The sequence below is a fragment of the Suricata suricatta genome, chromosome 7 (assembly GCF_006229205.1).
Source record: "Suricata suricatta isolate VVHF042 chromosome 7, meerkat_22Aug2017_6uvM2_HiC, whole genome shotgun sequence".
Classification (NCBI taxonomy): Eukaryota; Metazoa; Chordata; class Mammalia; order Carnivora; family Herpestidae; genus Suricata; species Suricata suricatta.
In genome coordinates this window covers 13,302,358-13,324,179 of record NC_043706.1, presented here as the reverse complement: position 1 = coordinate 13,324,179, position 21,822 = coordinate 13,302,358, and the positions used below count along the sequence as shown (strand labels likewise).

The 21,822-nt window shown below is 43.3% G+C and overlaps 1 protein-coding gene across 2 annotated transcripts in view; it reads right to left on the bottom strand.

Moving 5' to 3' along the window:
• The window catches only part of DTNBP1 (dystrobrevin binding protein 1), a 118,476-nt gene that overhangs the window by 52,307 nt on the left and 44,347 nt on the right, over positions 1–21,822 (bottom strand). For both annotated transcript variants that reach the window (XM_029943487.1, XM_029943486.1), the window contains one exon: positions 7,535–7,557. In XM_029943487.1, coding sequence (XP_029799347.1) covers positions 7,535–7,557 — 23 coding nt within the window. The remainder of the gene's footprint in view (positions 1–7,534; positions 7,558–21,822) is intronic.

The window sequence follows — 21,822 nt, the reverse complement described above, 5'->3', positions numbered from 1 at the left end:
CTTAGACTCTTACATCCTACAAACATCTAAATAAATCAAAGTGGATCGTGGAGGAGAGAAACGGGGTCACAGACCTGAATGTCAGGGTGAACAGTAACAAGTGCTATCAAGGAGGGAAGAACTGGACTCTCACTCACTGCTGGTGTGCAAATAGCATAGGCACTTTGGGAAACAGTCACAGTTTCTTACAAAGTTAAATTTAGGACCGCCTGCGTGGCTCAGTCAGGTAAGCATCTGACTTTGGCTCAGGTCATGATCTCACAGCTCCTCAGTTCGGGCCCTGTCAGCACAGAGCCTGCCTGGGATTGTGTCTCCCTCTCTCTCTGCTCCTCCCCAACTTGCGCGTGTGTGCACGTGCTCGCTCGCTCGCTCTCTCTCTCTCTCAAAATAAATAAACTTAAAAAAAAAACCTTTAATAATAAAAAAGTTAAATGTAAACCTACCATATGTCCCCAGTAATTCCAGTCTGCGCTACACACCCAAGAGAAATGGAAATATATGTCCACACGGACTTGCGCATGGAAGTTTTTTTCAGCATTATCCATACTAGACCCACACTGGAAGCAATTCAAATGTCCATCAACCAGTAAATGGCTGAACAAAACGTAGTAATAGTCACATGTGTAATGTCAATTCATCAACAAAAAAGAACGCTACAACAAGGGTGTAGCTCAACAATTTAAACTAAGTGAAAGAATCAGGACGCAAAGAGACAACACCCTGTAGGGTCGCATGTATAGGAAATGTCCAGAAACGGCGAACTGACAGAGACAGAAATGGGTTGCTGACGGCCTGGGGCTGGGCATGCGAGCAGGTACAGTACCCAAAGAGGCGGATAGGAATCAGGTGCATGATGGAAATGCGACAAAACTAGATTACAGGACAGCTGCACAACTCTATGCATTTACTAAAAACCACTGAATTGTACACCTGTAGATGGGTGACTCTTGTAGTATAGAAATCAAACCTCAATAAAATTGTTCTTAAAAATCATTTCTCAATCTACTGGATACCAGAGCTTATGGGGTTATTGGGAACTTGCCTGTAAAACTGATACTTTTACCTGCCCCCACCCCGCCTCCCCTGCCCCTTGCTGCCATAACAGCCAATTTCACTACCCTTCCCTGCCAGACCTGCTTTGTCCCGTATCCTATTTCTTGAACAACAACAACAACAACTGACCTATGCAAACGCCCTAGCCGGAAGTCTAAGAAGAACCCTACACAGTTTTAAAAGTCTTTTTACTCCACCCAGTTTCTTGTTTCTGTGTCCTTCTCTCCAATCCACCACTGCCTCGGATTCAAACCCTTTCGGCTTCCCAGTGAATCTGACTCTAGACTCGCTCGTTCCAGGCCAGCTTGCACGTGATGCCAGAACTGAGCTTGCTCTAAAGTGCAGACCTGATTCTACCACCCTCATGAAAACCCTGTGGGTTCCCCCAGTCCCGCCCCGTGTCGACCACCTACACCAGTACCCTCCCTCCAATAAGCCGCAGGCACCCCCACCATGAGTTAAGAACCTTGAACATGTACCCCCAATGCATATATTTTTATACATGAAACATGAGTTCCTGTCCCGGTTAATTATATAACATACACAAAAACGGAAATTTAAAAGGATCACATAAAACAGACCAGTTCCAGCTCTCTTCTGCACTCCCATTATTTCGCATCATCACATGCCTCCCTGGAGACCCCCGGCCCAAAAGAAAAAGTCTAAAATCCTCTGTGTGACATTTAAGGCTGTGCGTCGTTTGTTCCCTGCCTACATCCCCACTTCGTCCCTCACCACTCCAGCCCCACACGCCATATGCTTTAGCTGTTAACAAATTATTTGTAGTTCCCTCATTGAACAAGAAGTTAAATCTTAACTTGTGTTCCTGAAATACACATCTCCACATCTTTGCAACTGCTCTTTCTGGAAAGAGAAAAACCCTACCCTTTTCGGCCTGGTAGGCACTCTGTTCAGATCCAGCCCAAGGGCGACTGCCTCTCTCTAAACACTCCGTTATTCCTGCCTTCGTGTGCTTATTTCTAATATTTTTTTACATTGTGTTAAACGGACATATTTGCCTCTCTATCCTGCAAGCTTTGCCACAGGGCTTCAGCTCCTTGAGTTACAGGTTTCAACCTGAGTCTCCGTCACTTAAATATTGCCAAACAGGAGCTGAACAGCTGTGCCTTACATGTTAAGCCAACTCTTTTTTAAGTTTATTTATTTTGAGAGAGAGCACGCATGCACACAGTAGAGGCAGAGAGGGGAAAAGAGAGAATCCCAAGCAGGCTCTGCATTGTCAGCACGGAGTCCGGTATGGGGCTCGAACTCAGGAACTGTGAGATCCTGACCTGAGCTGAAACTAAGAGTCGGCCGCTTAATGGACTGAGCTACTCAGGCAGCCCTGTTAAGCTAACTCTTGAATGGAATCAACAAACTCTCCCCAAGTTTACCCTCTATCACAACCCGGATTTGGAACAGGCTAAGGGGCTGCCGAGCCAGAAGAGTCACCCACGTCTCAACTGAGGCCCCCAATGGAATCAAGACTCTCAGATTCAGATAAGCTCCACAATTTTATCACTTCTATTTTTACTCAAATGTAGCCATGATCAGCGGGAACTGCTCTAAAATCTCAAACTGAAATTCCTTCTTTGACCACAAGATCTCCCTCAACCACTGACCTGCTGTTCTCTGTCTTGATGGGGCACACCACCTGCGGTGCCTCAGATCCTGTTTATTGAACTGGTCTAGCCAGGCGTCTCCCCTCCAGCCTGAATTCCATGGCCAGTCACTTGAACCCACTCTTAGTAGTTTCCGAGATTATCCAGCTCTGCTGGTCCCCCCTTTGCACCCTCCCAATTCCCAACTCTGTGTTCACTACAGCATGTTTGTTCCTGTATTTATTGTTACTTCGGGGCCTAGTCCTACAAAATGCAGACCACCATGCCCTAAACGGATTCTCCAGGAATTGTTTCCTCCCTCCGTGTCAACTTTTCCCCCATATCACCAGGCATCTTTCCTTCTATAAGCTTTCAGGGAAGAGATGTCCGGAGATCCTTTCTGAGGATATTCACTTGGATATCGACTGCTTTCCATCTTCTGTAGGATCTTACTCAACTCTGTAACATCTCAATTTCGCCTTCTCCCCTGACCTTGACCCTGATTCTATCTCACATTTGTTTCATTTCTTTCTTTTCCTTCATGAAAGAACAGTGAGATCACATCGCCTTTATATCCCAACCTCTCATATATCACTGATTTACAGTCCGGATTCCTCCCCTTACAAATCGCTCATTTAGGTCACCAATTATCAGTGTGACAGTCTATATTTGACAGTGTGTCAAATCCAAATGGATGTCCCCGTTCCGCTCAACTTCCTTGCATTACTTGAAGCACTGATAACCGTTTCTCCTGTAAACTTTCTCCTCTCGTCCTTCCTTATCACTAAAGTATCTTGGTCTCCTCTCATTTCTTTCCCACTCCAGCCCTCGCTCTCTCATTGGCTTTGCTTTCCGGGGCTAAGCCGCAGCTGTGATCACAGCATCAGGCTGGCCTTCCCGCTCTCCCCACTTACTCTCACGATGATCCACGCACCGTGATAGCGATAACTCCTAAATCCTGACATGTTTTCACACCGTCAGTCACATTCCTGACATGGCTGGGTAACTTTCTACTAAGGAGATTATAACGGACATGGTCTTCTATGATACAGCTGGATCCCATTTCATTTTTTAAAAAGCAGATAATATAGGAATCCATTAAAAACACATATACACTTTAATATAATATATAACCATACTAAAAAATGTAACCATATTTCTATTCATGAAATCTTTAAACATAGATCGGTCTACTGATTGAAAATTCTCACATAAGCCATCCATACTACAATGAGTAAAATTTCTAGTCTATTTTTAAAAGCAGAGCAGGAATTTAAGATGCATGAAACAAGGGGCGTCTGTGTGGCCCGGGGGTTATGCATCTGACTTCTGCTCAGGTCATGATCTCACAGCTTGTGAGTTTTGAGTCCTGCATTAGGCTCTGTGCTGACAGCTCAGAGCCTGGAGCCTGCTTTGGATTCTGTGTCTCCCTCTCTCTGCCCCTTCCCCAGCTCACTCTGTCTCTCTCTTCTCTCAAAAATAAATAAATGCTAAAAAAAACAAACAAAAAAAGATGCATGAAACATTCTGCGTACCGAACCTTTCAGGATTTTATTTTTTCCCAATTCTTTTCTTTTCTGAGTTTTACCTTTTGCAGCATTAAAAAGCCTGTTTAGGAATACAAAATCTTCCCAAGCTGTCAAACTTTGTTTTCTTATAAACAGTTCTCCTTAACACTGAGGTTTCATCGTTTTCTCTGATATTTAGTTAAACTACAGATTATAAACCAAGTACAAGTATAAATGAGTTTAAGAGCAAACAGACTCTGGGTAAGCGTTCGGTGCAACGAGCGGTTATGAAAGCATTTGGACGGACTGGTGAGGAGCCGGCCGTGAGCACTCAGCAGGCCGCGGGGGCCGGTCGGGGCAGCTCACGGGAACGATGGGTAGTCTCGTGAGGCGCCCAAGTGAAGGTGGGGGAACAGCCGGCTAGTGAGGCCACGTGAAGTTAGCAGTTGCAGAAATCAGCGGCATGATACTTCCAGACTTAATCCTTCAACAATCTTAAGAGAGATTTTTAGATTTATACATGGGACAATAATCTATTTTAAAAAGTAAAATGTAAAAATGATAAATAATCCTAACAAAGAGGCAGATCTTTTCGTGGAAATTTTTGTATGTCCTTAAGGACTGTGAAAAACTTACTTAGCCTACACGCGCTTACGACAATGCAATTCCTTCCCCGCTGGAAATGACAACTTAAGATTTCTGAGATCCTACCTCCTTTTTCGATTGTTTAATATTTAAGTGACATTATTAAAAGGTTTCTTAAAAATGCAATCTTCAGGGAACACGGAAAACCTTCCTGCTGCCAATATGTTAAAAAACAAAACAAAACAAAACAAAAAAACCCAAACAATGAATTCCCAGTTTCGGTAATATCGCAAAAATGTGCTACACGTGGGACCCGTGAAAGGAGCATCCAGCCCACTAACATCCCTGGAGAACAGAAGGAAGAATCCAGAACTTGGATGAAATTGATCTATACCACTAACTTTGCGGGTTACTTATTTTGTTTCTGTTCCCCAAAGTGAGCCTGTCACATACTTAGAAAAAAGCTTCCAAATACAAGTAAGTACTGGAGCTGAATAAGACAATTAGAGGACGTAACATCTTTGGGCTTCCCTGTAAGCTATAAAGGAAAACCAAAGACAACTACAAAAAATAAGCTCTTACAATTTGTATGATATTTCTTTCTTTCTTTTTTAAATATTTTTTATTTATTTCTGAGAGAGAGAGAGAGAGAGAGAGAGAGAGAGGGGGGGGGGGACCGTGTGAGCAGGGGAGGGGCAGAGAGAGAGGGAGACACAGAATCAGAAGCAGGCTCCAGGCTCCGAGCTGTCAGCACAGAGCCCAACGCAGGGCTTAAACCCATGAACCGTGAGATCATGACCTGAGCCAAAGCCAGACACTCAACTGACTGAGCCACCCAAGCGCCCCTTAACCACTGTTATTGTTAATAAAGAAGGTAGTTATTTCAAAATTGGATGGTATTTTTTAGTCTTTGATAGACCTTTATTTTCATCTTAATCTTCACGTCAGTTAGGGAGGCTGGGTCAGTAGAGAAACTAAGGAGGGCTACAGACTGAGCCACCCAGGCACCCCTGATGTTTTTCTTTCTTTTTCCTCCACTGAGGTCTTGGAAGAGCAGTTCCATTTCTCTTTTCTCCTATTATGTGCTACTCATGCTTCTGAAACATTAGTGAAACACTCTAGAGAAAAGATTTTTGAATGAATATTGGTACTAAAAAATCTAGATACGATGCAATAATCAATTTAGGGTCTGTTCAAATTTGAGAGCTTTAACTGGCGAAGAGGTGGGTGAGATGTGCCGTTAATGCTACATCATAATTAGGCATGTCTGTGTGTAAATAAGATACTGTGGCATACACTGAATTATTCTCTTGGGTAAAATGTAACACTACTGAACCTTTTGCAATCAATTGGTCTCTTACTGTGAACACTGTCATACCAAAAAAAAAAAAAACCCACCAAAAACAACAACAAAAAAACCCCCAAAAACCAAAAAACAAAAGGAAAAAAAAGGCCTCAGTCCTGAGACGGAAGTGAAGTTGACATTCTGCATCATCAGTGACCCTGCCTGTCTTTCAATATTAACTTGATTGCTTTTTTTTCTTTTCCTAATGTTACATAAGAAGATGCTAGTCAACCAAGTGAGAGGGGAAAGAACCTTTCAGGAGGCTGTCAAATCTTATTTTAAACCACCGAAATAAAATGATGTGCATGAGCCCTGCTGCACAAATGGATTAGGAATAACGAAATCCACGATAACGCATTGTATCACACGATGACTTAACAATACCCTCAGCACACTGGCCATGAGCTCAGTCATTTACTGTAACGAGAGTCCGTCAAAGAGAAATCGGGCCAAAACAAGTCTGTTCAATTAGAGTCACAGCAGGAAGACCCTTTATACCTTTCAGCCTGAAGATTAGTTGTTCTCCCAAAGCATCCACACAGATCATTCACAATTCAACTGTAAGGGACACCCTGCAAAATCTCCAGTCATTCAGTGAATCTTAGTCAATATCGGCTTATACGTGAACTATAACAAGCATAAAACTAGTTCAAGGTGTAATATAAAGGGCAGTAACTCAAAGCCTTCCCAGTTACTGAAATGAGTCTCTCTGAGGAGAGTGACTGCACTACTTAATTGCTAATCAGTCAATGAAAAACAGCACATTGGAAGGGCTTTGGGCTGCGGGAGAGTCTGTGGTTTTCTTTATTTTTCCCTGGTGTTTGTCCATGACCAGCCAAGGGTCAAGGTAGGTCAGCGTGACCAGGGGTTATGTTTTCAGTGCCTCTGCCTCGAAAGTTCCCTAAAATGAAAAGGCAGTGCTTTTGGTCTCTCAGGAAACAGCTCAGCAGAGCTGCTAACTTTACAGGTGGAGAAACTTAAGCCTGAAGAAGGTAAGAGACGTGCCCAAAGTGACCAGTGGCAGAGGAGGACCCAGCCCTAAACACCTCTTGGAAGTTCAAGTGCTTATTAGATTAACTGCAGGAGCACAGCTCTGTCTTTACCACGGCGCCCTCTCCACATGGCCCAGACCTTGCACGAGGGAAACCAGAATCGTCGCCAACTGGGACTTCCAATAACCTCGAAGTTAGGGCCACGCCCTCCCCAACATGTCACTTATAATGATTATTAGCCAAACTCTCACTCAGTATGTGGGTTATAGCTCAGAGAGGGTGCAAGAACCGCTTGTGATCAAATAAAACTTACAAAAACAGTATTAGGCAAACTTTTTTTAAAATGTAAACTAATTTAGAGAAAAAGGAATGAGTTCATCATCAAGAGAGAATATCTGACATCGATTAACTCTCATTTACTTTAAAGGGGAGAATTAAACACAAAATTACCTTTGAAGGCTTCAAGTTCCTTCCTGTAGGGAAAAAAAAAGAAAATGTAAATTTCATTTATTTGAAGCATAATTAACATGCAGCGTTATTAGTTTCAGGTGTGCAACATAAAGATTCCACAACTCCATACGTTACCCAAGGCTCCCCACAGTACATGCCGTCGCCATCTGTCCCCAAACAACGTTATTACAGTATTACTGACTACATTCCCTATGCTGTACTTTCATGTCTGTGACTTATTTATAACTAGAAATTTGGGGGCACCTGGGTGGCTCGGCCGGTTGAGAGTCCAACTTTGGCTCAGGTCATGATATCACCATCCGTGGGTTCAAGCCAAGCGTTGGGTTCTGTGCTGACAGCTCGGAGCCTAGAGTCTGCTTCGGATTCTGTGCCTCCCTCTCTGTCTCTCTGCCCCTCCCCCCACCTCTCAAAAATAAACATTAAAAACAACTTGTCACTGGAAATTTGTACATCTTCATCCCCGTTATCTATTTCACCCATCTCTCCACCCAACTCCCCTCTGGCAACAAACCAGCAGTGTGCTTCTCTCTCTATTTAAGAGTTGGGCTTTGTTGTCTGTTAAGAAAATGTATTTGGGGTTTTAAAATAGTGTCTTCCCAATGAAAACTGCTCTTAGATTATAATAAAAATTTATATACTTGGGGCTCCTGGGTGGCTCAGTCGGTTAAGCCTCTGGCTTTGGCTCAGGTCATGATCTCACGGTTCGTGGGTTCGAGCCCCACATCAGGCTCTGTGCTGACAGCTAGCTCAGAGCCTGGAGCCTGCTTTGGATTCTGTGTCTCCCTCTTTCTCTGACCCTCCCCTGTTCCCACTGTCTCTCAAAAATAAATAAAGAGCATTAAAAAATTTTTTTTTAATTTATACACTTTAAAGGCCCAGAGGGGCACCTGGGTGGCTTAGCTGGTTAAGTATGTAACTGTTGATCTCAGCTCAGGTCATGATCTCAGGGTGATGAGTTCAAGCCCCATGTTGGGCTCCACAACAGGCATGGAGCCTACTTAAAAAGATAAACCAAATAAAACAACTAAGCAGCTAACTAAATAAACAAATAAAAGCCCAGAGTAATATTTCTGGATGTTCACATAAGCTTTACTGAAATTATAAATACAATTAGTCTAAAGCTACTATTTTCAATTTTTCTGCTATTACTTTATTAATGGCTTAAAAAATTATGCCAGGTTTCAAAGAATTAAAACACTGAAAACACTCTTTTAACAAAAGGCATTTTAATGCCAGCTATGAACCATCTCGTATGTAAGAGTCAGTTTATAAAAGCACTTAACAATTTTCCCCCATTGATCAATGTTAATTAATAGTTTAAGATCGTTAGTTAAAAGTGATTAATGTCAAATAATAGATTTTTAAGATCGTTAGTTAAAAGTCATCCAGAACGGGAGTCATTATTTCCCCTCTTAAATGAAAAAGAAAAGCACGTATCAAAGGACTGAGGTCCGTAGCTGATCCTGACACAAAAGGACCAAGCCTCCAGGAAATTGTCTGGTTTGTAATTCTGTCAGCATCAATTAAGGATCCTGAAATACCAAGTTTCCTGGGGAAATGTACCACAGCAGAAAACAGATAAACAACCGTGAAGCAAAACGCTTTTGACAAAAAAGTCAAGGTAAGTTGTTTTCAGGTTTTCCTTCATAATTTTATAACTATATGCTTCCTCATGGTTAGGAATAATAAAAAGCAATTTGGGGGGAGGTAAATTTCTTTAGTAAAAGCTTATTATAGCAGCCCTCAAAACAGGAGACATTCATCTTATTTGCACTCCAGGTTTTTACTAAAGCCTAGGGATATTCGGAATTCTCAGATCCACTTTCCACCCTACTAATTACAATACCCTTCCTGCTCCAAAATAGTTGACTACAGTTACAGCTGGAGGAGGGGACAGGCAGGCTGCCCGCCGGAAGGCCAAACACAGACATGCTTGTCACAGCCAAGGTTCGGAAATCAGATGGTCACCTCCCTCCTCTTTTCCGAAAACACACGGACTCCTCGTAAAAACGCTCCACCGTCACATTTCACCAAGACAAAGGGGTTATTTCCAAGCCCATCTTTAACAAGAACAAAAAAAGGAAAATTGTTTCCCTTTAGTCCCATTTCATTCTGGAAGAATTATTTAGGGCAAGTTAAACATGCCTAAGACTTACTTGCTCCTCCGATGATGGGATGAAGCTGAAAATCCCTTGCTAAAAGGCAGGATGTAAGAGCACCTTGCAAAGACACCTTCAACTCCCTTCCTACCGATGCCCTCACACGAGCGGTCCTCTAAGCCCACGACGGGAGGACAGCTGACAGAGCCCTCGGCGCCGTATTCTCACGAGGGACTCTCTTTAACTCTAAGCTTTCAGGTGCACGGCCTTCCACCTTTCGGAACGTGCAACAGTGAGCAAAGCTCCTAAAAGGCACTTTCTATTTTCAAAAGCTGGAACTCAAGAGTGATAATTTCAGAGACTTTTTCCCCGCCCACCACCACGACACCCCCAAACTGCAACAGCTACAAGCAAGACACATAACCCCACGTCCATTTCGTTGACGGTGGCTGCCGGACGGAGGGACGCTGCCCTTCATTAGGAGGCCTGTGCTCACATCCCCCGCTTCGGGCCGCCTCCTCAGAGCAGGAGAAAAGGGAGCAACCTAGCAGCACACTCCGGGTATGCATCTTCTATCTACAGAGTATCATGACCCATAACTGTTCCTAAAATCTCCAAGAAACTTCCTTTCGGACCGTAAATCATTCCTGTACCCACTTCCTAAAATAGAAGGCTGGCTGAACTAGCGAAGGGAAGGATAAGTGTGGTTTAAAGGAAAAATCAGTGTTAGTGGAACTTTCTTTAAAATTTTTTTTTACAATTTAATTCATTTGTGAGAGAGGGAGAGAGAGAGAGAGAGAGAGAGAGAGAGCGAGAGAGCGAGCGAGCACAAATACACGAGCAAGAGAGGGGCAGACAGAGAGGGAGACAAAGAATCTGAAGCAGGCTCCTGAGATGCCAGCCCGAAGCCGGGACTCAAACTTTTGAACCGTGAGATCATGACCTGAGCCGAAGTTGGACACTTAACCGACTGAACCACCCAGGCGCTCAGTGTTGTGGACCCAGGCGCTCAGTGTTGTGGAATTTTTAAAGAACTGATAAAGTAAAGCAGTGGCTTTGAAAGTCTTGACATTTCCTAGTTTTTAGGGCGGACTCCATGTTTATTAGGGGTAATAATAAGCATTTGGAAATAACAGACGACTTAAGAGAAGAGAGGGCAAGGAGTGCCGAGCCGAGCAGACCTGACAGTGACCCTGAAGCCACGGAGGCCACGTGACGCAGGTGACGTGTTTAGGCAAGAGCAAACCCTGCAGATACCAGGCTGAGAGAACAGAAAGAGTGGGAGAGAAGGTTAAAGAGGTAGAGGGTTCCGAATGCCAGGCTAAAAGGATCTGGTTATTTTTAGCAGCATAGCATGAGCAGAGCTGTGCTTTAGGAAGAATGTTCTAGCTGTGATGGATAGATCCAGTGACAAGGGGAAGAACAAAAGCAGGCAGCACTCTGGAAACTATCAGAGGAGTTTGAAGAGGAGTGCCTGGGAAGAGCAACATCAGTGCAAAGGTGACAACGAACAGGAGGAGGTCCGTCTGAAAAATGCCGCGGAGAAGACTCAATAGTCTGGGCCACCGATCCCATGGGGATCCCCAATGGGAGGGGAGGAGTACGTTCATCCGGAGGGCTCCAGTCTGGACCTCTGGAACGAAGGCGAACCCATGAAGAACAGAACACTCAGGAAGAGGAACAGATTTTGGAGGGCAGTGCCTGCGTTCAGTTTGGACCCCAATGAAAGAACCCGGCGGTGCTCAAAGACAGGACTCCCACCCGCTGAGCAGGCTACTCAAAATTCCAGCTCCTCCAGGTTTGCATTTCCTTGCTTCCTAGTCTTGAACGGATTCCTACTTGGCCTCCAGACCCCACCACTGCACAGTCAAGGTCACCAACAATCATATGTTGCCAAATGCAACGATCACTTCTAACTCCCCATCTGAATCCCTGGGCAGCATTTGAGCCAACTGGCGATCCCTTGAGAAAGTTTCCTCTGGTTTTTCCTTCTTCCCCGGATTCTTCTGCTTGCCCCGACCCCCATCCCACCTCTTCTAGACCACTGCACTCTCACTGCAGGGCTGGGCTTGCATTCCCTCACAAGGCAACCTCATCCAGCTACGTAGCCTTGACTACCATCTATATGCAGACTTCTTGATTTGTATCTCCTGTCCTGATCCATTCTCTGAGCTGCAGACTCTGATGCAGCTGCCTGTTCAACAGCCCTACTCAGTGGACCGGGCTTCTCGGAGGGCATTTACAAAACTGCCTATTCTTCCGCCAGTCTCCTGCAGGTCCAGGAATGGCACTGCCATATTCTTCAAGTTTGGTGGATCCATTCCTCACATCCAGTCCATCATGAAACCCTGTCACTTCTATCTCAGAACATAACCCGAATCCACCCACTTCTCTCCATCATCACTGTCATCAAGCCTATATCTCTTTTCTTACATGGAATGTAATCTTTGTTGTGTTCAGTCATTCATTCCACAAAATGTTTACTGAGCCTCAGACACTAGAAATAATGTGAAGTTTGGAATATGCACGCTTCATAACTCAAGGGAGACATAGAGGTAATAAAGCAACAACAGAAATTGATCTGGTAATGCCAGGCTTCTACAGGAACAAAGAGGAGGGGGCAACTCAGACACCTAGGTCTGTAGCAAAGGCTTTCAGAAGGAGTGATGACCGGACTGAGTTTTGATTTTTCTGAGTTACCGACCGATGGGGAACATTCACTGAGAACATGACAGACATGTGATTCCTAGCCATGACGTCACACTCCCAATTCACCAAAGGAAAAGAAGAGGTTAAACAGGTCTTTTAGCCCCTACTCCTCTCCTAACTCTATTAGACATAGAACAATGATCGGCATAAAACAGCTTTCAAGTTCATCTTTTCCACAAAGACATCCTTGACACCCCCTGGTCAATCTCCTCCTATCGAAGCTCCTCTAGTGCTGAACTCTTATCAGTTTTCTAAAGCCTCACATGCTGCCTTGTGATGCAGTTATCTCCACAAAGATCTCACTGCTGCAGTTACGCTGATGTGCAGAGATGGTGGCCCCACTGCCCTGATCACACAAGGGCAGAGTCAGACCCAACCGACACGCAGACAATCAAGGTTATCAAGTACTGTGGCTGTGAAACGACTACCATCTGCTTCTTCAAGGAAGCCCTTGCCGTAACTACAGAGAACTTCATTCTTTACAAAAAAAAAAAAAAGTTTGTTCACATACGATCTCCTCTGATAACAACTTGTTTGCCACTTTCATTTCCAAAAATTGGAGTCTCTTATTCTTCGTAATGTAATAGTATTTTCAGAAGGTCACATACGTAGAAAGAACTGAAATGCTTTTAGATTTTACCAATTTTACATTTTACTCGGTTCAGCAAGCACCTCTGTAAGATTCACCATAACGAACCCTGAAACTAAAACATTCAACAAATAACACCAGGCTCAAAATCTAATCATATTTCCAAAGAGTGAGAGTGCTATTTAATCATTTTCTCTACAGGGGTTGAGTTACAAGGGCAGAATGAAAAGGGAAAAAAAACCACATCATACTAATAAATGAATCTATGGAATATTCCAAGAAATGTACTAAATCTGTGTATGTATAGAAATTAACTAAATCAGACTCACGGATGCAAACTTAATCGATCGGAACCACTGGATAAATATCTCCATAAACACAATCATCTCACAGATGGAAGCACTCTTTCTCTAAATACTCAACTGCCTCCCGCAGGACAGAGAGCTAACACGATGATTCTACAAGGCCAAGCATCACATTCAAAATGCCAACTGCAAGGCAGCTCTGCACATTCTCCCTCGCATTTGAAAATACTGAGGGGAAATTTTTTTTAAGTACGATCAACAATACTTTCTGTCTAGGACAGACCTGAACAGTTTCCTGTGTTACAGCTGATGGACGATCCTGTAACTAACGGTGCACAGGAGAGATCTCACACAAAGGACCACTTCCCGCTCATTACCACCAGGTCTGCCATTCCCAGCGTTCCACAGTCATGAGCATGTGCCTCTTACAGGCTTGCTAGGTTTGTGGCTGACAGGGCTGAAGAGGGATGGGGGGAAGGGTGCGGGGGAAAAGAGCTGGCCTTTTAACTTTAGGTATGTTTTCTCAAGACCATCTGTAGCTTAGAAATTTCTGTTGTTATTTATTCCTTACACGGATCCTGCCCAGGGGACGTATTACAGAAGACATTAAAAAAAATTTTTTTTAATGTTTTATTTTCGTGAGCAGGGGAGGATCAGAGATAGAGGGAGACACAGAATCCAAAGACAGCCTCTGGCTCTGAGGTAGCTGTCAGCACAGAGCCTGACGAGGGGCTCGAACCTACAAACCGCAAGACCATGACCTGAGCCGAAGCTGGATGCTCAACCGACTGAGCCACCCGGGTGCCCCAAGACATTTTTAAACATTATCTGTGCAATGAAACTTCTTGAAAAGCAGCCAGTTCATCATAAAAACTGCACTAAGTCCTTATTTATCATGCTATTAATATAGTTTTATGTATTTATCTACTTTGGGAAAGCACAGCCTAAAAAGTAATACAATGACAGGTTCCTACACTATTGGCATGTCAAGTTGAGAAGAATCTGGGGGCCCTGGGTGGCTCGGTTGGTTGAGCATCCGACTCAGCTCAGTTTGTGAGTTCGGGCCCCATGTTGGGCTCTGTGCTGACAGCTCAGAGCCTAGATCCTGCTTCTGATTCTATGTCTCCCCCACTCTCTGCCCGTTCCCTGCTCTCTCTGACAAACACAAACACACACACTCTATCACTCTCTTAAAAATAAACATTAAAAAAATTTTAAGTATCTGAACAATAATGGACATTAAAGATTTGGAATTAAAAAATAAAATTCCCTGCATATCCCCCTAACACGATAATGAAAGTCCAGGAAATGGGCTTGTTGGTGGCAGCACTAAGTTATGTATGGATTAAATTCCCCCAAACTTGCAGGAAAATGACTTTCCCAGGTCTGTTTTCCGTTCTGATCTGGCTGCTTTGGAGGGGGACGCAGGTGGGTGAAGGAAGCAGGATAGAGAGGGACGAGGCAGGGACAAGGAACATTAGACAGTGCGGAAGAGCACCCCTGAGGAAGAAATACACAGCTGACAAGGGACAGGACGGGAGAGAAAGCCCGTGCCTCTCTGGGCCCCCACGCATGTGCCGCCTGTGGTACCCAGAATGCAGGTCAAGGGCATGCAGCCTCCAAAAGTGCAAGTTGTGACCGACGAGAGATACTTCAGCCCCCCGAGAGAGCACCAAGGTAAACCACCAGGTTTACTGGATACCAGAGACACGTTTATTACACTCAGAGACACCCCCAAAGGTTGGGGCAACCCCTGGGTCCACGCAGCTCCATGCAAACACATTCTTTAAGAAACTGCTAGAACTAAGCTCGAAAGCCATTATCACTGATGTGAACGTAAAGTGAAAGCCCCAGCATGCCCTGGAGACACCTCATGAGTTCCAAAGTCCGTTAAACACCTTTATTCTCACTTACGTACTGAAAAGTATTCAGTGACTAACCCACAGCAGCTAATGGACTAATTTTTTAAATTATAAAATAAGTGAGGGGCACCCGGGTGGCTCGGTCGGTTAAGTGGCCGACTTCGGCTCAGGTCATGATCTCCTGGTTCGTGGGTTCAAGCCCCTCGTCAGGCTCTGTGCTGACAGCTCAGAGCCCGGAGCCTGTTTCAGATTCTGTGTTTCTCTCTCTGCCCTATCCCCTGCTCACGTGCTGTCTCTGTTTCTCAAAAATAAATATTAAAAAAATCAGTGGAAGAATCGAATACCTCTGTATTATTGATATTTTTTTATTCAAAATGGCCATCCAGTTTCCTAAAATAAGAACCACTCTACCACTCATTACTACCAAGGCAGTGGTCTGCTGCTTGCTGGCATTCTACACCAGCTACACCACCTGACACTGTATGTCCCCACGGTGGGGAGTCTGTGGCTGGGAGGGGAGACGGTGGATTGAAGACACCATCATGCATCCCACCCCCAAATGTACTCGTGATCGGGTGGCACCCCTACTGAAAGCCCGGGCTTGCTCATCTTATAGTCAGCAGTCATGAGAGCTGACGTGGTCAGCGCTCAGAGAGGAGGTTATTTTCATTCTCCACAGCATCCGATCCCCAAGCGTGGATAGCTTTCTGGGGAGCTGATATCTGATATATATTTTTTCATTTTACTTATTTGAGAGAGTGAGAATGAGTGGGCAGAAGGAGAGGGAGGGAGACAGGGGTGTGAGAGAAAGAGAGAGAGAGAGCACGCGAGCGAGAGAGACAGGATCTTAAGCAGGCTCCATGCTGAGCACGGAGCCCAACATGGGACTCAATGGCACAACCCTGGGATCCTGACCTGAGCCAAAACCAAGAGTCAGACACTCAACTGACTGAGCCCTCCAGGCACCCTGGACCTGGTATAATATAAAGGGTATGAATAGACTTCTGAGTCAGAGAAACATTGGTCTGGTGCAGCTTTGCCACTTCCTGGCTCTGCAGCTCCTCATAAATTATATAAACTCTCTTAGTCCGGGGGCGCCTGGGTGGCTCAGTTGGTTAAACGTCCGACTTTGGCTCAGGTGGTGATCCCATGGTTTGTGAGTTCGAGCCCCACATCGGGCTGTGTGCTGACAGCTCAGAGCCTGGAGCCTGCTTCGCATTCTCTGTCTCCCTCTTTCTGTGCCCCTCCTCTGCTCACACTCGGTCTCTCTCTCTCACAAATAAATAAATATTAAAAAAATTGAACTCGCTTAGTCTGATTTTCCTTGTGGACAAAAAGAAGAGTACGCTCAGATCATCATTATGAGAATTCTCTGAGTTAATTTAGACCATAGCTTTTTTTTTTTTAAGTAGGTTTCACACTCAGTGCAAAGCCCAACATGGTCTTGAACTCACAACTCTGAGATCAAGACCTGAGCTGAGATCAAGAGTTGGACACTTAATTGACTGAGCCATCCACGCGCCCTTAGACTACAGGTTTTTTAAAAATGCTTATTATTTATTTTTGAGAGGGAGAGGGAGGGAGGGAGGGAAAGTGCAAGCAGGGGAGGGACAGAGAGAGAGAGAGAGAGGGAAAGAAAGAATCCCAAGCAGTTTCCACACTGAGTGCAGAGGCCCATGTGGGGCTCAAACTCACAAACTGTGAGATCATGACCTGAGCCAAAATCAAGAGTCAGACACTCAACTGACTGAACCACCCAGGCATCTCTAAACTACAGTTTTTAAGCACCGTACCTGGTACATAGTAAATGCTAAGTAAATGCTACTGTCACCTAACTAACACAATCATCATAATTTAGTTTTTATCTTGAAGATGAAGAGAAGTCTTAATCATATCTGTATTTTTTGGGGTGGAAAAAAGAATAACAGTAATATAAATGGTCTGAAGGACATGACTGTAGACAGGCAGACTCATTAGGAAGCTGTCACCATAACTGAGCCCGCACAGATGTGGGCTAGAAAGGACCAGTGAAGACAGAGAGGCAAGAACAGAGTCAAGGAATACTGGGCTGGATTGGGAACCGAGAGGAGATGGTGGGAAAGGGAGAAAGGGATTATGACGTAACGTGTCACAAATCAGCCCTCAACAGGTACAAAATGACTGACGTCGTACCACACATATTTTCAGATTGCAATGCTAGGAGACTTGAGGTCAACCACAGGAAAAAATCTGGAAACCTCTCAAATACATGGAAGTTAAAGAACATCCTACTAAAGAAGGAATGGGTTAACCAGGAAACGAAAGAAGAAATTAAAAAAAAGAACATGAGGAAGCAAATAAAAATGAAAACACGACAGTTCAAAACTCTTAGGATGCTGCAAAGGCAGTCCTAAGAGGAATGTACACTGCAGTTCAGGCCTATCTCAAGAGACAAGAAAGGTCCCAAATACACAGTCAAATCTTACACCTAAAGGAGCTACAAAAAGAACAACAAATAAAGCGTAAAGCCAGCAGAAGAGAAATAATAAAGAAATTCTGAGGAAACAATATAGAAACAAACAAAAAAAAACCCCACAGTAGAACAGATCAATGAAACGAAGAGCTCGTTCTTTGAAAGAATTAACAAAATTGATAAGCCTCTAGCCAGACTTATCGAAAAGAGAAAGGATCCAAAAAGATAAAATCATGAATCAAATAGGAGAGATCACAACTACCACCACAGATATACAAACAATTATAAGAGAATATTATTAAAAATTATATGCCAACAAACTGGGCAATCTGGAAGAAATGGACAAATTCCTAGAAACTTACAAACTACCAAAACTGAAACCAGAAGAAACAGGAAATTTAAACAGAACTAGGAGCAGCAAAGAAATTGAATCTGAAATCAAAATCTCCCAACAAACAATTGTTCTGGGCCAGACGGCTTCCAGGGGAATTCTATCAAACATTTAAAGAAGAGTAAATACCTATTCTCAAATTGTTCCAAAAAACAGAAATGGAAGGAAAACTTCCAAACTCATTCTATGAAACGAGCATTACCTTGATTCCAAAACCAGACAAAGACCCCAGTGAAAAGGAGAATGACAGGCCAATATCCCTGATGAATATGAATGGAAAAGTTCTCAATGAGGTATTAGCAAATTGAATTCAACAGTACACTAAAGAATTATTCACCATGATCAAGTGGGATTTATTCCTGGGCTGCAAGGTTGGTTCAATATTCACAAATCAATCAACATGATTTGTCATTAACAAAAAAATGGGTAAGAACCATATGGTCCTCTCAATAGATGCAGACAAAGCATTTGACAAAATACAGTATCCTTTCCTGATCAAAACCCTCAACAAAATAGGCATAGATGGAACATACCCCAACATCATAAGGCCATATACGAAAGGCCACATAATATCATCCTCAATGGAGAAAATCTGAGAACCTTTCTCCCAAGCCTAAGGAACACGACAAGGATGTCCATTCTCACCATTACTATGTCACACAGTACAGGAAGTTTTAGCCTCAGCAATCACACAACAAAAAGAAATAAAAGGCACTCAAATTGGCAAGGAAGAAGTCTACACTTTCACTATTTGCAGAAAACAAGATACTCTATGTAGACAACCCGAAAGACTCCACCAAAAAAACCCTGCTAGAATACATGAATTCAATAAAGTCATGGAATATAAAATCAACATGCAGAAGTCTGTTGCATTTCTATATACCATTAACAAAGCAGCAGAAAAAGAAACCAAGGAATCGATCCCATTTGCAACTACACACAAAAGAGTAAGATACCTAGGAATAAACCTGACTAAAGAGGTTGAAGAGCTACACTCGGAAAACTACAGAACACGTATGAAAGAAACTGAAGAGGACACAAAGAAATGGAAAAGCATTCATGCTCATGGATTAGGAAGAACAAACACTGCTAAAATGTCTATACTGCCCAAAGCAATCTACACATCCGATGCAATCCCTAGCAAAATACCACCAGCATTTCTCTAAGAACTGGGACAAACAATCCTAAAATTTGAATGGAACCACAAAAGACCTCAAAGAGCCAAAGCAATCCTGAAAAAGAAAAAACTGGAGGCATCATGATTCCAGATTTCAAGCTATATTACAAAGCTATAGTCATCAAGATAGTATGGTACTGGCCCAAAAACAGACATATGGATCAATGGAACGCAACAGAAAACCCAGAAATGGACCCACAACTATATGGTCAACTCATCTGCAACAAAGCAGGAAAGAATATCCAGTGGGAAAAAAAGACAGTCTCTTCAACAAATGGTGTTGGAAAAACTGGACAGTGAATGGATGCAGAAGAATGAACCTGAACCACTTTCTTCCACCATACACAAAAGTAAACTCAAAATGGATGAAAGACCTAAGTTTCAGCCAAGAAGCCATCAAAATCCTAGAGAATACAGGCATCAACTTCTCTGACCTTGGTCAGAGACAGGCAGCAACTTCTCTGACCTTGGTCGGAGACAGGCAGCAACTTCTCTGACCTTGGCTGGAGCGACTTCTTACTAGACATGTCGCCGAAGGCAAGGAAAACAAAAGCAAACATGAACTATTGGGACTTCACCAAAATAAAAAGTTTCTGCACAGCAAATGAAACAATCAGTAAAACTAAAAGGCACCCTACAGAATGGGAGAAGACATATGAAAATGGCACATCATATACAGGGTTGGTATCCAAAATCTATAAAGAATTTATCAAACTCAACACCCAAAAATCCACCCAATTAAGAAATGGGCAGAAGACGTGAGTAGACAGATACTTTTCCAAAGAATTACATCCAGATGGCCTACAGACACATGAAAAGATGTTCAACATCACTCACTCTTCATCAGGGAAATACAAATCAAATCCACCTTGAGATACCACCCCAAACCTGTCAGAGTGACTAAAATTAACAACACAAGAAGGAACAGATGTTGGCGAGGATGCGGAGGAAGGGGACCCCTCCTGTACTGCTGGTGGGAGTGCAAACTGGTGCAGCCACTCTGGAAAACAGTATGGAGGTTCCTCAAAAAAACTAAAAATAAAACTACCCTATGACCCAGCAATTTCACTGTTAAGTATTTTAAGTATTTACTCAGAGGATACAAAAATACAGATTCAAAGGGGGTACACGTCCCTCCATGTTGAGAGCAGCATTACCAACAATAGCCAAACTATGGTGAGAGCCCAAATGTCCATCTACTGATGAATGATACAGAAGATGTGGTATGCATACACACACACACACACACACACACACACACACACACACACACACACACACACGGGAATATGACTCAGCCATCAAAAAGAATGAAATCTTGCCATTTGCAATGACACAGATAGAACTAGAATGTATAATGATAAGTGAAATAAGTCAGAAGACGAATACCACATGATTTCCCTCATATGTGAAATTTAAGAAACGAAACAGATGACAATATGGGAAAGGGGGAGACAAAGCAGAGAGAAAAGAACAAACCACAAGAGACTCTTAAAGACAGAGAAGAAACTGAGGGTTGATGGAGGAGGTAGGTGGGGGATGGGCTGGATGGGTGACGGGGATTTAGGAGGGTGCATGTGATGAGCACTGGGTGCTGTACGTAAATGATGAGTCACTGAATTCTGCTCCTGAAACAAATATTGCACTTTATGTTAGCTTAAAGAGAGAGAGAGAGATTATGACGGCTCCCATGTTTGTGGAATGGGTGAGTCTGTTGATAGTGAGGCCTTACTAAGCCAACAAAAGGTCAAGTTTTGCTGTGGAATATACATCAGGGCAGGCTGCTCCTGAGACGTCTGTTGAGATGCATCCAGACGGCAACGGATTCTGGAGGTAAGAAGAGAGATTTAAACTGAAGACAGGAATTTCCTAACGGTCACCACTCGGGTGGTAGATAAGCCAAGGATATGGGCGGTGTTACCTAGGGAGGATATGCAGAATGGGCGGAGGCATAGCCAAGAACAGAATCCAAGAAAGTAACAGCATTAAAGCAATGGAAACTGACAACTAACCGAGGGTAGAGAAGAAAAATTAGGATGCTAGTAGTGTAGAGGTCAAGAACGGACAGTTTCAAGAAGTCAGGTAAATAAGGATTTGCCCATGGGACTTAGCTACCTAAAAAAGAAGAAAAAAATACAGATTAAATATTTAAAGTGCATCATGGATTCTGTCTCTATTAATGTCTTCAAGTCATAAAACTTCTACAATTTACTTTCTTAGTACTTTACTTTTTTAAAAAGTGTATTTATCTGAGAGAAATGGAGCAAGCAGGGGAGGGGCAGAGAGAGGGAGAGAGAGAATCCCAAGCAGGCTCTACACGGTCAGCATGGAGCCTGATGTGGAACTCAAATTCACAAACCATGAGACCATGACCTGAGCTGAAGTCAAGAGTTAGACACTTAGCTGATGGAGTCCCCAGGTGCCCTCCTCTCTTAATATTTTACTTTTAGTGTGCCATGCTTCTTGTCCATTCATTTAAATGAATGAATAATTATTTTTAAAACTTTGCTTATGAGGTAAAAGAGTGTTTTTTTCTAACTTTCCCTGAGTCAGCCCAATGTTCATAATTTTAATGGACAGTATGTTGTAAAATCCATGTAAAAGTAAAGAATATTGCTTTCAAGTGATAAATTGTCATCTGAGTTAATCCTTGAGATGTATGTATCAGCTTCTGTCTCCTCCT